This window comes from Salvia miltiorrhiza, unplaced genomic scaffold (assembly GCF_028751815.1).
Source record: "Salvia miltiorrhiza cultivar Shanhuang (shh) unplaced genomic scaffold, IMPLAD_Smil_shh original_scaffold_305, whole genome shotgun sequence".
NCBI classification, from domain to species: domain Eukaryota; kingdom Viridiplantae; phylum Streptophyta; class Magnoliopsida; order Lamiales; family Lamiaceae; genus Salvia; species Salvia miltiorrhiza.
This window is the reverse complement of record NW_026651524.1, coordinates 182,526-198,859: the sequence shown is the minus strand read 5'-3', so window position 1 is coordinate 198,859 and position 16,334 is coordinate 182,526. Positions and strand designations below refer to the sequence as shown.

The 16,334-nt window shown below is 34.5% G+C and overlaps 2 protein-coding genes across 3 annotated transcripts; one reads left to right on the top strand and one right to left on the bottom strand.

Moving 5' to 3' along the window:
* Positions 1 to 3,353: 3,353 nt before the first annotated feature.
* On the bottom strand, positions 3,354 to 5,619 carry LOC131004025 (NADH dehydrogenase [ubiquinone] 1 alpha subcomplex subunit 8-B-like). 2 transcript variants are annotated; one of them, XM_057930594.1, is made up of 4 exons: positions 5,362 to 5,520; positions 4,516 to 4,704; positions 4,011 to 4,061; positions 3,354 to 3,758 (listed from the first exon to the last, which is right to left on the bottom strand). In XM_057930594.1, exons 2-4 carry the CDS (start codon positions 4,701 to 4,703, stop codon positions 3,629 to 3,631), a joined length of 369 nt encoding a protein of 122 aa, XP_057786577.1. In that variant the 5' UTR covers position 4,704; positions 5,362 to 5,520; the 3' UTR covers positions 3,354 to 3,628. The 2 variants fall into 2 exon arrangements, with proteins under 2 accessions (XP_057786577.1, XP_057786578.1); XM_057930595.1 differs by lacking the exon at positions 4,011 to 4,061 and having other exon boundaries at positions 5,362 to 5,619.
* Positions 5,620 to 14,610: 8,991 nt separating this feature from the next.
* LOC131004024 (E3 ubiquitin-protein ligase RING1-like) lies at positions 14,611 to 16,070 on the top strand. The gene has a single exon (XM_057930593.1). It carries the CDS (start codon positions 15,088 to 15,090, stop codon positions 15,919 to 15,921), a length of 834 nt encoding a protein of 277 aa, XP_057786576.1. The 5' UTR covers positions 14,611 to 15,087; the 3' UTR covers positions 15,922 to 16,070.
* The last annotated feature ends 264 nt before the right edge of the window (positions 16,071 to 16,334 follow it).

Sequence of the window (16,334 nt, the reverse complement as noted above, 5' to 3'; positions counted from 1 at the left end):
CATGTGTTTGATATGAATGATACCAATATTTCATTTCGTAACATTCATGTCAAGGTCCGTCGTGCCAAGTGTTGGAACAAATGGTATGAAGTGTGAAATGGCCTACTCGTGCAAACACTAGCCCGAAAGACCTTGGGAGGAATGATGTGAAATAACATATTCGAATATATTATTTCGTACCAAACGCTTGATGCGAAAGACATTGGGATGAATGGTTCGAATATACCATTTCGTACCGTTCGTCCCACAAAATGACATAACAATTTAATATTATACTTGCAGTTTGTTCTAATAAATCCAACTATAATTGATGAACAAAATTCAAATCAACATTTTATTCATTTTCTTCATTTTCCTAACAATACAATTACAAATTATATGAGCAAATCAACGCGAAATCTTACAACAAGCACAAAATCAAACTAAATTCCTAAACTAAACCTTAATTTTTCATCGTTTTCTTCAATTTCTTGCACTGGAGAAAGACGTTGTGCGGGGGTGGTGGTGATGAATTGGGGACCTCTCCCCAATCCTACGTACTTAGCACAGATGGAACAAATTCATCTTCGACTGCACACTCTTCACGATGGGATCATTTGTTTTTGTTTTTTTCATTCCACTGATTCCTCACATATGCGAGTCAGATCTCAGGGCGGTTGGCATGAATGGAACCATTGACATCATTTGTACCAGTCTTTGTCCCGATATATCTTGGTATGGACGACATGAATAGGTTAATGGGCGTGTTGGCTCCTTCCATTCATCCATTTTATATGATAGATCTTGAAACGGATGGTACGAATTCGTATCATTTCATTTCAAATTTTCTTAAATTAGGATTTGCATCTCATGATTTTCGTAGATCTTGAACTCTTTGAAGTGTTGAAACTCATATAACGAGAGATGATGTTGACGGAGATAATAAAGAAAAGTGGAGATAATTGGTCTTGTGTTGGAGAGAGAGAGAGAGATTTTAAAGCGATAAAAATGTGTCAGCAAAACTATGGATTTTAGAGAAAGAGAGAGCCAGAGAGGTGTGAAAGTAACGAAAATAGAGAAAGTCCTAATTTTTTTTTATCTTTGGGTTAAAATCCATGTGGTGAGGTTATGAGTTTGTCATAAGATTAGACGAAGAAACTAATAATTGTGCACATGGTTGTACTATATTTAATTAATTACAGGTATTTAATTAATTAAAGGTTGTCTAGCATCTCAAGTTGCCTAATTTGTTTAAATATATATATTTCACATGTGATGTTAACACAAAGATATATCATTGGATGACGATTTTGAATAGGATGAAGTATATTTCATAATTATTGATGGGGTGATAGTTTAATTCGAGTCTATTCTCGTTATCTTCAGCAAGCCATACCCATCATATTATATTGTCAAAGGCACGTCTTTGTTGTCTTGCTCAATAATTAATGTTATCAACATTTATCCATGCGAGCGTGTGTGTTGATCTAGCGATAAGTGATTAATGTCAAATATTTAAAATTTTAGGTTCGAGTTTACTGTAATATGATCTTTATTTTTTTTATTTATTTATGTAATTTATCCAAAAAAAAACATTTATGTATGCATCCATAATATTAGTGTGTAGTTGATCGAAAATTAATTGAGAATTATTAAATAATAATATTAGTAAATTAGTGAATGCACTTTAGTAAAGAATTTGTTCATTAAAAATCACATCTTTTTCATCTTAACAATAATTTTTTTTTTAATTTTTAACTTGGTTATTCATTATATACAACATAATCAATTTTATAATTTTATTTCATTTATACTACTCCCTCTGTTCCGTAAGAGTGTATCACATAAGAGATGGTGCGGGTTTTAAGAAAAAAGTTTGTAGATAAAGCGTTGAGTAAAAATGAGTGGTTGTGGTTGAATTGATTGTGGGGTTATGTAGAAATGAGTCATTGTGATTAAAAGGAGAAGGTGAAGCCATGTCCCAAAATGGAAGTGGTATACTCTTATGAAACGGACCAAAATGAAAAATGTGATACACTCTTACGGGACGGAGGGAGTATAATTTATTGTATTTTACCTTGAATTACATAATTTCAATACATATATTCTCGTATTTCATAAGAAAAATATACACAAAACATTAAAAACAAAAAATACCGATTCAGACCTTGAACATTCGGTTCAGGGCCTAGAACCGGTCCTTCAAGAGCATTACATGGACCGGAAGTGCCGGTTCAAGCCCGAAACCGGCTATTTCCGGCACCCGAACACTATTTGTTCATTTCTTCATCATTTTGACTCTAACTTTGTTTCACTATTTGCTCATTTCTTCACCATTATGGCTCCTTGTGCTCGTTTGATTCAAGTAGATGAATGAAAAGGGAATAGAATCAAATAAAGGAGTGGAATGGTAACAATAACTATTACTTTTATTGAGTGTTTGGTTTAACAATGGAAATGAAACATTAGTAAGTAATTCCCTTTCTTTTGTTTCCCCTCTATTTTGAGGGGTAACAAATTGGGTGATTGGATTACCCTCAAGTAAGGGTAATGATTATCTCATTACCCAAACCAAACAAGTAATAGATTCAATTACTTGATTCCTTTTTCAACCTCTAAAAACATCCAGCCAAACGTTGAGCTTATTCTGTTTTGAAACGCGAACACTATTTGTTCATTTCTTCACCATTTTGGCTCTAATTTTATTTTGAACAGTTAGAATCGGATTATGCGAAAATGTAATTTGAGTATTCCCTTTTTTGTTTAATAGTATTTGAAGTTAATAAGTTAATTATATTTTATGTTTCCTACTAAAAGTATGTTCCACAAAATGTTCCTAATTCTTATTTTCTATTTTAAAACTCAAACTTTTATCATTTTTCAAAAAATATTCCGATATACAAAACGTTGGGAAGTTTCGAATAAAAACTGAAAAATTGATATATTTTTTTAAAAACATTAGAAGTTGAGAATTTTTAATAGTAGAAAATAAAAATTTGGGACATTTTGTCAAAAATGCTAAAAGTGGAGGCACAAAACATGATTAACTCTATTTCATATTCATGAAATTCTTCTCATTGCCAGGGCTATTAAGATGTAATAGATGTAAACAGAAATAGGACCTTCAAATATTAGAGGCAAATTTGCGCAAAAAACATTTTTTATATGATAAACTAATCCAAAAACAGAGTTATCAACATGCTGTATAAAGTTTCCTAAACAAAAAAAAAAGCTGTATAAAGCAAAGAATCAGCAATCAGCATGTTTATAATTCAGTAAAAAACTAAAGTTGACTTATGCAATCTTCTTCTTTCAAAGCACAGATCCTCAATCTTAATATTATTGACAACTATGAGCAACTAATACCAATAGAATGAACAAAGCAACTGCACCCGGTACTCTTTCATACCAAAACAAATATGAGAATATTAGCAACGAGATCAGGGAAATCAACTCTAACACGAAAACGAAAAGCTTAACATGTCTTGATATAGGAAAGAGGTTCCCTGGGCATGGCATTCCATCCATAATAGGGAAGAGTTTTCTGATACCATACAAAGGAAAAAATCAATTCAAGTAGATTGAACAGAAAAATCTGCACGGTGGTTTTATTATCACAAACTCATAAGATGGAGGATCTTGATACTTATCAGAAGGGACATGCTTTCTCAAACGACTGCTGCTCCTTGCGACAAAGTTCAAATTCATTTGTGTGGTAATACATGCATCCAGCATAAGCATCCATTTCTTTGTTGCAGTTCTGGTGGAGATCTCTCAGCCTACAAACACGCAACAGTTAGATTTTCCATTGATTAGCACACAATCAGGTGTTACTTTTTTAAGAAAACAGATCAAGGATCTACAATGGTGACTTCTTTTTAATTAAAAAATAGGATCTACAATGGTGAATTGAGAAGCACATATTTCCTCTAATATTCCTACAAAATTATTCAGAAACTCAATGTTTGCTTGTATTTGTATATGTAAGGACAATTCAAACTTTTCATTATGGTTTCGTATTGCATTTCTACCTTATCTGTCTTTCCAGGTGAGGGGTCATGTAAGGGCCATGAAGAAAGCCGCTGAATGCCAACAAACATAATCTCTATCAATAAAGAAAGAGCAGAAAAAAAGGTGGTTCAAGAAAAATAAATAGATAGAGAGAGGGAAAAGATTTGAAAGGCAGACGAAGGGACAGGAGATGAGTAGATTTCGGAAGAAGTGTAGGACTTATATGCAAGACTTTATACTACATCAGCAGAGTAACCATTCAACCAGAAAATTTATCATTATTGAGTAGCAGCTGAAATTTTTGCATAACTACCCTATCACAATGCAGCTCAGCGAGAAAGCATAGCCATCAAGATTATACTATCTATGTTAAAAGCCAAGTTGCAAATGAAGCAGAAACCAAAATTATATAAACACAAAGATTAACAAGTTCGTAATTCGGCAGCGAATGAAATCATACAGTAAAAAATACATGGAAATAACCTCCCTTGCATCTTTTCTACAAGTAACATATTTTTAACTTACAGATGAAGCACGCATTCAGTTACTTGACGTCCTTTATCAAGGCATTTCTCGGGGTTGGGATCATCCTTCTTGCACTTCAAAAATGCTATGTTCTCACCACGACACCGAATCCCTATATGCTTCGCAGCTGCCATCAACACCGACGATGTAGGTATTGGTTCCCCTGACGCATCCACGGTGCTATCCATCCTAGACCAACAATTACAAAACTATCAGCAGTCAATAAATATACCTGCTCTTCCATGATTAATAGTCCCAAATATGGGGCCAAACAAAAAGGGTAAACTACAAAGAAAGTGAACATTCATGAAGTTCCACATCTCACACTTACTTTCAATTTGTGAACAAGATAGCCTATTCCAAGTGATCCAACATTTCCCCTAATCTCAAAATATGAAATGAAACTAACCATTGAGTGCACTACATACCAATATAGTGCTCTGCAATGTTGCAAGACAAAAACAAACCTTATCCTGCACAACCTAAAACCACACCTTTCAATTACTACACAACAGAGCAATGTTGTGAAAATCGCTGAAGCGCACCAATATGTGAGCCTCTGTAAGATTTTTGTGTATACACGCCTCGTCGGCGTAAGGCGGCCGACTCGACGCGCGGAGGCACTGAGGCGATGCGAGGCGGCTCTGAGCCGATGCGAGAATGTAGGAATTGGGAGATACAGGCATATTTAAATAAACATGATTTCGGCAACAATTTCAAAATTTCAGACGAGATTTCAGCAATTTTACGCATAAACATGGATTTCAGTAATCACACCAACAAAATTCATTCAATATCTTCACCATAAAAAAGAAATATAAGGTGAAATCATCTTTCCACAAATACCTTTTCTTAAATCTGCTGTTGTGTCCTCAAACTCTGGAATTGAAGATGCAGACGACGGAGAAGGGGAATTAGGGCTCAACACGGATAAAAGAACGATGGGTGTTTTACCTCTATTTTATCTTCATTTTTTCATATTGATGATCTTTTAATAAATAATGCAGTTCAACTAATGCTAAAATACAAAGTGTGTTATCTTTAGTTGTAAATTTATCATAAAAAAAATAAGGGATGAACAAAATTTTATCCATTCAGTTTCATACAAAATAGAATTTGACTCTTGCACATTCATCATTTTCACTACAAATGAAGAATAATATTATCACACCAAAAGTCGAGGGATAATATTATCCCTCATTTGTAGTGAAAAGAAGGAATGAATAAGGGTCAAATTATATTTTGTAGGAAATGAAGAGGAAAAAAAAAGATTTAAAGGGTGAAATTTTATTTATCCCTCTTTTTCTCATGATAAATTTACAACAAAAAGAACGCATCCTAAGTATTTATATCACAAGACCTCTCACAAAGGAGAGTCTTTGTGTGCCTCAACTTTGTCATTAGAACAAGGCGTCATCGGCAAAATAAAATATACTAATGCTAATCAATTTTATTGAAAAGAGACAGGTTTGCCCTTTTAATTAAAATTTCATTTTTATTGATTTTTTCGAATTTTATATATAAATCTGCAAAAAAAACTTAGAAACTAAAAAATAGACTTTTGCACAGAGAAAGAACAACTTAAAGCAAATAAAGAACACAAGGATTTTTACGTGGTTTGGAACAAGTTCCTACGTCCATGGCCAGATGATCAGTCTGACAAACACTATGGGCTTGTGCTTACGGGTGCACAGCAAACCTTGAACTGAAAATCAAATTTTCAGTACCAACACACTGGGTTGGATTTCTCGCTCACTCTTAGCACGCTAAGACACACAAATGCCTTTTCCAACGCTTGGCTAAGATCTCTGGAGTCAGAGCACTGGTCTGAACTCCTCTCTACTCAAACACTCTTTTCGCTCGGTTGAAAAGGGGTTTGAAATCTTCCAACTAAGATTACTGAGAACATGCTCTCAAGTAATCGATTTTAGGCTTAGGATACAACAGGAGTTGCCTAGACTTCTAAGAGAGTTTAGGTAATCAGTAAGACTGATTTTATAACGTTTGAGTACTCTCTTCTTCGATTCAAAGTTTTGTCTAAGACAAGGTTAGCTTGTGATTTTGACAGAGCTTCAGCGTAAGTCTTTGAATCGGTCCTGATTGAAGGCGTTCCTCGAGCTCTATTTATAGGTGAAGTCCCGAATATATCCTTTTTGTCCTTGGAGTAGGGTGCGTCTGAATTTTAGCACGAAAAATGAAAGTTGGTATACTGGAAAGGACGATCTTCATATCAGGTGCATTTAATGCTGTAGCAGGAGCATTTAATGCAGGAGCATTTAATGCAGGAGCATTTAATGCAGGTACCAGTGTTTCAGTCTGATGAAGAATGTTGACTGATATGCTCAAGTTGAAGCTCCGCTGTTTACACGTGTTTGCACGTGAGACTTAAGTTTAACTGAAGAATCAGTTAGAGCTTTTGTCCTTCGCTTGAGCAGTCGTTGTCTTCAGTTGAATTGTCTTCCCGTTTAACTGAACATCTCAAGTTCACGGTGTCCTTCGTATCACCAGTGTCTTCCTTCAGTTGTTCTATCTTCAGTCGGACTTTGATCTTCTAAGTCTTCAGTCTTCAGTTTCTTCGGTCTTTGACAAGGAGAAACTTTAGTTACCTATAAACTCCAATATAGCTAAAAGATTGAACTCTAACAGTTGAGTTCAAATAAAGAGGCTAGTCTAGATAAAAGAAAACTAAGGGTTTTGAGATCATCAAAACTGGGATAGGATATTTCTTCTATTTCCCAACATGGATGGTGGCAGATAACTTTACAGCGAATTTGCTTATGGAATGGCGTATTTGTGGGGGTTTACCTATCCATCAACGACTAGCTTGGTGCCAGAGCTACCTAGAAAAATGGAAGAACTCTGAGCTCGATAACCCAACAAAAGAGATTGAAGAGTTGAGGCAGCAACGGTTAAACTCTTAAATGCAGGAGCCTCTAAATCCACGTCGGCGAATTTAGTAGTTCTTGATGTGGAGATTGATCGTATGTTGGAAGCAGAGGAGCTGCACTGGAAGCAAAGGTCGCGGGCTAATTGGTTGGGTTTCGGTGATAGAAATACAAAATATTTCCACACGTTTACTTCAGCGAGAAAGAAAAAGAAGACAATCATGTCTCTCCTTGACCAACATGGGGTTTTACAAAAAGTTGATAGGGTGAAGGTGATGATTGTCCAGAATTATTTTTCCGAGCTGTTTAATTCAGACCGCCCTCAACCGACCCAAGTTTCTGCTATCACGGACCTTGTTACGTCGCATTTTGAGGAGGACGAGATCAAATGTTTGGCTGAACCGTTTACTAAAGTAGAGGTCCGGAAAGCTATTTTTCAAATGAACCCCCATAAGGCACCAGGACTGGACGGCTTTCCCCCGATTTTCTTTCACAAGTACTGGGGTGAAATTGGTGGAGCAGTGACTAAAGAAGTGTTTCAGATTCTGAATGGTGGTGGAAACATTAAGGATTGGAATAAAACTCTCATTGTCCTTATTCCTAAAATCTCGGCACCAAAGAAAGTGAGTGATTTTTGCCCGATCAGCCTATGTAATACTCTTTACAAAATTGTCACTAAGGCGTTGGCGAATCGCATTCGGAGTGTGCTGGGAAGTGTGATTAATGATTCTCAGAGCGCTTTTGTCCTAGGTAGAATGATTTCCGATAATATTTTGGTGGGTTATGAGTGTATGCATTGGTTACGGAACCAAAAAAAGTTTATGACAGAGTAGAATGGAGCTTTCTTAAGGCTATGTTGATTCGGTTGGGCTTTCCTACTTCTATGGTTGAGATTATTATGGATTGTGTGATGTCGGTGACGTTTTCATTTGTTATTAACCGCAAGGTATATGGTTCTCTTACTCATTCGAGAGGAATTCGACAAGTCTGCCCATTGTCTCCATTTTTTTTCGTGATATGTGCTCAAGGCCTGTCTGCCGCTTTGTGTCATCATGAGCGACGTCAACTTTTGGAAGGGGTCAGGGTGGCTAAGCTTAGTCCATCGATTTCTCACCTATTTTTTGCCAATGACAACCTTTTGTTCTTTAAAGCTACAGTGGAAGGGGTGCGGTGTATTAAGAACATTCTGAATTTGTACGTGAATCTAGAGAAGTCGGCTGTGTCTTTTAGCTCGTGCACTAATCGGCGTGATATTGAGATGGTTGTGGATATGTTGGGCATTTGTGAGACCTCAGGTCACTCTCTTTATCTCGGACTCCCGACCTTCATTGTCCGCCAAAAGCGAGTCCAGTTCGACAACCTTAGAGAGAGGGTGTTTAAGAAATTTAGCTCATGGAAGAATAAGTTCTTCTCGGCTGGGGGAAAGGAGATACTTATTAAATCAGTTATTCAAGCTATACCCACTTATACCATGAGTTGTTTTAAAGTTCCGATGGCTATTTGTTCGGATATTGAACGGGCATGCTCGAATTTCTAGTGGGGGAAGTCGAAATTCGGAAAATTAATGCACTGGTCATCTTAGGACAAACTTTGTTTACAAAAGTCGAAAGAAGGCTTGGGCTTTCGAAAATTATCTGGTGGCTGTTGAAATTTTTGGATTCGTTGGTTGCTAGGGTGCTGCGAGGGCGGTATTATAGACATGGTGACTTGTTTAACGCCCGACTCTCTTGTAATTCGTCGTATTCCTAGTGTTCTATAACTTGGGGACGTGAGTTTCTCAAAGGTGGCCTGAAATGGGGGGTTGGTAACGAAAAACAGATTAGAGCGTTTAAGGACCAGTGGATTCCTATGCATGGTAGAGGTGTTCCAGCTTGCTCTAATGGGAACAATTCTGATATTATGGTTGAAGAGTTTATTGAGAATGGAACTTGGGATAAGGAAAAGCTCGCTAATTCCTTCCTCCATTTTGAAGTGGCTGCTATTGAATCTGTACCCTTATCAAGGTTGGGGAATGAGGATGATTGGTACTGGGTTCATGATGAGAAGCATAATTTTTCGGTCAAGTCAGGTTATATTGTAGCCGTTGGGTACTTCTGCCCGAATTCCGCTACTACGTCGGAGGTTCAAAAATAATGGTGGAGCTCGATTTAGCTTGCTAATATTCATCCAAAAGTTAGGATATTTATTTAGCGAGCTACTCAAAATTTAATCGCTACAGATTCTAACTTGGCCCGCCATCATATTCCTGTTAATGGTGTGTGTTCATGGTGTTGCCGAGATTGGGGTTCTACTGTTCATTGCCTCTTGTTTTGTGATAGTTTGATTCAGGCTTGGAAGAGCTCGGTTTTAGTGGTATCTTTTGAAGAAATGCAGATTATTATCCCTTGAAGAGATTGCAAATTGATACTTGAGAAGATGGATATGGAGGGTTTTGAGCTCTTTTGTATGAGCTTATGGAGTACTTGGCACTAGTTATGCGATGTTAAGCATGGAAAGGTTTCTTCTCCATAGTTTGAGAGTCTTTGTGGAGGAGAGCACTATCTGGCAGCCTTCAAGAAAGCTAGAGAGCAGGTGTTTGGAGTTCACAGGTTGTTACCGCGTGAAGGAGATAGTCGCTAGATTCCTCCTCGCCACGACATTCTCCGGTTGGATGTTGACTTCTCTTTGCACGACGTTAGTGGAGCTGCCGACGTGGGGTTTGGTTCGTGACTGGACTGGTGCAATTCTTGTAGCTGCTGCTCACAGAGTTGGGCGGACGGAGACTATCCTTATGGGCGAATTGCAAGCTATGCTTTTGGGTATCGATTTTTGCTTAGAGAATGATCTTGGCCCGGTTGTGGTGTACTTCGATTCGATGTTGGCGGTGCATGTGGTTCACGAAGACTACATGGGAGTGGATTCTTTATGTGATGATTTATTTGAGGCGTTTATGTTTGCGAAGGAGAAAATTGTTTTTGATTTTAGGCATGTTCGTCGTGAGGCGAATAGAGCCGCTCATTGTTTAGCAAATTTCGCTGCTTGGTCTGATGGTGTAATGATCTGGAAGCAGGAATTCCCCTCCTGACTTACAGATATTGTTCATCGTGATTTGAAATAATATGATTCTATGGTTTTCCCCTAAAAAAAATGAAAAAAAGATTACATTTGATTTTTGAGTTTTAATTGTGTCTATAAGTCCTTAGTCTTTAATGTCATGTTTAGATAAGAAGCAAAAAAGACTAATAGAGAGGGTTATGCACAGATGTATCATATAGAAGAGAACAGAAGTCATATGTCAAATTCTTAAAGACAAATCTTTATATATATAAAGAGCAAAGTAAATGTAAATAAATTCAATTAGAAGGATATAATTGAAATTTGAGTGAAAAATTATAAAGCAGTGTGAGAATTAACGCTGCATGCTAATCTCCTATGCTCCTATAAAATCGCAACTTCCAAACAAACCAACAAATTTAATACTCAAAATATTTTTAATCGACTATTCCAAAAGAAAAACATTAAATAGTTGCAATTAAGAACAATATGAAATAATTTAACTTTTAAAGTGCAGTGAATATCCTAAACAAAAAGTGCAGCCAAGTGTTATATCTTTAAATAAATTGAACTAATTGAATATTAAATAATATTTTTATTGAATTAATTAAATAATAAATACTTAATTATACTATATATGAACAAACAAGATATTAACTATAAATTTGAAGTACAACTACATATCATACACAAGTATTTAAAACAATTCTTATTTAACAAATAGCACAAATCTTATCTATATAGTATAATATAGGGAAAAAAAATTAATGTTCACTTTTTTCCACTAAATTTTCTCTCTATTTTTTCTTCTCTTTTTTCTCTTTGATTTTTTTTTAAAAATACCTTCAACTTCAATTCATGGAAAAATATTCAACATGGTTGTTAAATTAAAGATCATGACAAGATCTTAAATTTAATGTGAAAATTATAAAAAATAAATTTGAAATGAATAAGTCATGTACTTTATTAGTAAAATAGTTACTTATGAATAAAGATGATTATGTGTAAATCATTTACAGCAAATTCATAATTTACATAGTGAATTCATAGACAACTTATTTTATATGATAAATCTGATTTAATTTGTATAATTATATAAACTCCCTACATAAGTGATATTATACCTATATATAGACACATGTTATATTTTTTATATGAATTACTTAAGTTATATTAAAATATTAGATCACTTTGCAAATAATAAATTTGGTATAAAATTACTAAGATTAAATGTAGATAAGTCCTTCCATAAGAGGAAATCAAATAAACAAATGCTATCTTCTTTTTCATATTTTTTGCACACTCAATTTCTTTGTTCTTAGCTCTTAGCTCGATTTTCTTCACTTTTTTCATAAATTTGTTGTAATCAAATATCCAACTCAATATTACACGTGTCTAACATTATATTCGTCGCGCATAGTGCGGGAGGTACACTAGTATATTAAAAAAGGAGTTTCCAATTTGAATCAATTTCAAATTGATTTAGATGGCAATTTTGTAAATAATGGAGAAATTAAAGTCATAATTTTTACAAAACTCAAATCTATATATAACCAAAAAATTCCATTAATTAAAAAAAAAAAACGTGTTGCATAAAAAATGGAGATGATGGGTTGACCATATTTTCATTCTACTTTTTCATTATTTGTTTTTTTGTTTTTAAATTATTTTTCGGTTTCTTTTCATTTTAAGAATTTTTGTTTTTTCTAAAAATTCATTTTGATTAATTAAATGTATTCAATATACATATCAAATTAAAGATCATGACAAAAACTTTAATTTGATATGTAATATATAAAAAATAAGTTTAAAATAAGAATTTTATTCAAATTAAAAGTTTCAAAGTTATTTTCTTTTCTCTCTCCTTTCTCTTAGTATTTTATACTACAGGATTTTTGAAAAAGGAAGTTAGCTCTTTCAAAAAAAAAAATTGTTTTATTATTTGTGTTAAAATATTTTGTGAAATCATGGAAACATAATTGTGTAAATGATGTAAATTTTATTATGAAATGTGGGAAGTATATGTATTATCTCTTTATTCATTTGTTAAAATTCTATGAGTTATTTATAATTTCTTTTTGTGCTATAATTTTTTTTTGTAGATAGATACAAATTATGGAATATTAACTTTATAATTAAGTTCAATACATTATTTTTAGATTCTCACTGAAAATGTAGTTTCCAACCATTTGAATCCCCCAACTATATGTCTTACAAGATTTTTCATAAAAAATAATAAATAAGTGCATTTTTATTTCAAACTAGTACGCTCTCCCGTGCGATGCACAGGCTACGATTACACTAAAGCATCAATATAACTAAATTAATAGCCGTCATTTAATATAATAATTTTAGCTCGTAAAAGTCCAAATCGTATAATATTAAATTGTTATATAAATAAATACATAATTTGTACACATAATTAAATAAATATATATAATATTTTAAATTCTAATTTTAAGATATATAACTAATATTTTAAATTCTAATTTTAAGATATATAACTATAATACTTTATTTACAAATTCATATTAAAATTAATACAAATTTCCTCCTCCCTTAATTGCATTAAAAATGACTGTAGTTTAAATAATTATAATTAAAAATCATGTAAACTTTTTTAAAAGGAAAAAAAATGACATATCCTTATGTTTGTCACCAATAAACGAAAATACATGAAAATAGAGTACGATATTCAAATTAAAGATCTTTTCACAATCTTTAATTTAACATCCATTTTGAGCATTATTTTTATAATAGAAATTAATGATTTTTAAAAAGAATTAAAAAAAAAGATAGAAAATTTGGAGGGAAAGTTTATGAGGAGAGATAAAAAATTGGAGGTAAACAAACTCCTTTTTTATATTATATATAGATTTACCAACTTTCATAGTATACTTTTTAGTTTAGATATTTCTTAATCTGCATTTTTTTTAATTCAAAGTTCTTTTCTCATCCTTAGATAAAAATGAACTTAAACAAATTATATTAATATGCTGAGTTTTTGTTGAAATGACGAAAATTTAAGAATTGTTTTGTTTTGGCATATTTTTTTATCCTTTACAATAATTTAATTAGGGGGCTTAAAATTTGCCTTATAACTTCATTAGTTAATACCAATAAATTTCCTCCTCAAAACAAAAAAAAATACCAATAAATTTCAATATTAAATATTGGCATATGTTAATATCATTAGGCAATAAAAGGTCCAACTCGAATTTCCTTTTCCTTTTTACCAATTTTATTGAATTTTGATAATTAAAAAAAAGGGACACCTGAAAATTTTCATGACCAAAAAATCAAAAGAGAGACAGCATAATTAAATAAAAAATCGACAATGAGCAAGATATCTTTATTTAATTTTTTTATTTATTCAAAAGTCATGCAACAAATTTGAAATTGCATTGTAACACTATTGATATTCAATATATTTTGTGGTGAATTATTATCTATGTTCTGTAAGCGTGTATTACATATGAGATGACACAGATTTAAGAAATTGTTGGTAGATAATGTGTTGACTGTAAATAAATGGTTGTGGTTAAAAAGAGAAAAAGTGAGATCATGTCCCGAAATAAAAGTGATACACTCTTATGAAATAGGCGAAAATAGAATATGTGTTCTTACGGGACAGAGAGAACATATTTTTGTATCACCATTACAAATTCTATATGTAAATTTTGTAGTATTTTATTTGTATGTAAATTTTATAGTATTTTAATATACGTAATTTTTCATAAAAGACCATATATTAGTGGTTTTACATAATTTATTTTTTTAAGTTATAAATTTATTATGTCCGTGCATCACACTCCCGTGCTAGTGTAGTTAATAACCAATACGTCCAAATTACTCCACAAGTATTCTATTTATAGTGATACACTTGTGTATAATCGACGTAGGCCTTTTATAGAATTGCTACATTACAAATTGACAAAACACAAGACCTTCAGTTACCATGTACCAAGTAATGCTACTCCATTTTCCCAACCTAAAACCTTATTAGAGGAGAAATTTATTTTTTATTTCGTTAATGGAAGTGTTAAGGCGTGAATTAGGTTGCTCCCTTTTTACACATGGAGATGTTGCTCAGAATAAGTTGCTGAAGAAATTCTTGTGTGTAATGAGCTCTGCTACAAAAACAAATTCGAAACAATAAAGTTTTAGGACAAGTTAATTTATCCTAAAATATGTAACAAAGTCAATGCTAGTATAAAATACTGAACTGGAATGGAGGTGGGAAAAAAACAAGAGGCATGTGTGTAGTTGTGAGTGACAGTTTCCTTAAAACAAATTCAAGTAGGATCCTATTTGGAAGATGACTATTGAGTATTGAATATGTCAAACATCATCTGTATAGTTTCATAGTTGTAAGAATTAAAGGAATAATGTTTGTGGTGTTCCATATTTAATAGGAAGAAAGCTTTTTACCTGAATCACCGAATTAACCATCACAAAACTACAACGTATTGTGGGGCTTGAGTTTGGAAAGTTGGTGGCGCAATGCCCCACCTCTCTACGTAATCGCTTTATACTAATCAATTAATTAATCTATTCAACTAAACCTCCCACCTTCTCCCCTTGAAACCTTTTAATCAATTCATTTTTTCCCATGAATCCAAATACTATGATTTTCCTTTGAAATTCTTCACTTATGATGGCCGCCCTTCATCACAGAAAAATCCTAATTGCAGAACCCAATAATTTCACCACAAATTATGCCACCGATTGTTACTTATGCTACGTTTGCCCCGAAAACTGCTACCTATCACCGCCTCCACCACAACTACTCCCTCAGCCGCCCCAATTTGCCGATCCCAATCCGATCAAAAGCCACGTTCCGACGGTCCTGATTCTGATGCTTTGCGTTCTGGGAGTGGCATTCCTAGTCCTCTCCTACCTGACCCTGGCCAGATACCGGCGCCGGAGAAATCTAGGGCCTATGGAACCTTCGAGAACGAATTTCGCCGACGAGAACCAGGGCCCGATGGTGGACCACCCCATCTGGTACATCCGCACCGTGGGCCTCCCCCAGACGGCCATCGACGCCATCGCGTCGTTCCCGTACCGTAAGGCCGACGGCCTGGTCGACGGCAACGACTGCGCCGTGTGCCTGAACGACTTCCGCGACGGCGAGGCTGTGCGGCTGCTCCCCAAGTGCAGCCACGCCTTCCACCTCGACTGCATTGACACGTGGCTCCGATCGCATAAGAACTGTCCCGTCTGCCGCGCCGCCATCGTCGCCGGCGAGGCCAATTCGCGTCGAGCCGAGGCGAGCTCGAGCAGCCCGCAGCGGAATCCGGCAGAATTGCGGGGTGGTGTGAGGAGATCGGTTTCGATGGATTTGTCGTGTGCGTCGAATTCGAGCATTTATAGGGCGATGAAGAGGTCGTTGTCGTTGAGTGGGAAGAGATCGTTGAGGAAGGATAGCAGCAGCAGCAGCCCTCAATCGTTTCTCTTGCAAGAGATTCATCTGCAAATACGATAGCTACGGATTTTGGGTATCCAAATTTTAATTCAATTCGATAATTTCATGAATGAGATTTTGAGATGGTGTTATTGTCCATATTCCTAAACATATTTGGCACAAGGCTTGTAAATATTTTTACGGAATATAGCGATATCATTTTTTCCTTCCTTGTCGGACTTTGCCTTCAAATTTTCTCTATATTTGAGATTTTTGTTTAGTTTTATTAAGTGGTGAATTCAAGGGCGGACAATAGGAGAAGAGATGATTTCATTTCATAGATAACAATACATGGTGCACACACACAGTATTTCATTAGCCTGTATCAATTTGGCCATTGAAAGCTCTAATTAAGCTTTGATTGTGAGTACCCAGCAAATTTCACAGCCAACTATCCTCCTCCCGATTTTAATTTATTTTCATGCGTGGTGGTG

Excerpts from the sequence above, each read along its gene's own strand:
- LOC131004025 (XM_057930594.1), bottom strand. The coding sequence starts at position 4,703 with ATGGATAGCACCGTGGATGCGTCAGGGGAACCAATACCTACATCGTCG. Across the intron at positions 4,062-4,515 it reads ACTGAATGCGTGCTTCATCT|CGGCTTTCTTCATGGCCCTT; the intron begins GTAAGTTAAAAA and ends GTTGGCATTCAG. Across the intron at positions 3,759-4,010 it reads CACCTGGAAAGACAGATAAG|GCTGAGAGATCTCCACCAGA; the intron begins GTAGAAATGCAA and ends GCGTGTTTGTAG.
- LOC131004024 (XM_057930593.1), top strand. The coding sequence starts at position 15,088 with ATGATGGCCGCCCTTCATCACAGAAAAATCCTAATTGCAGAACCCAAT.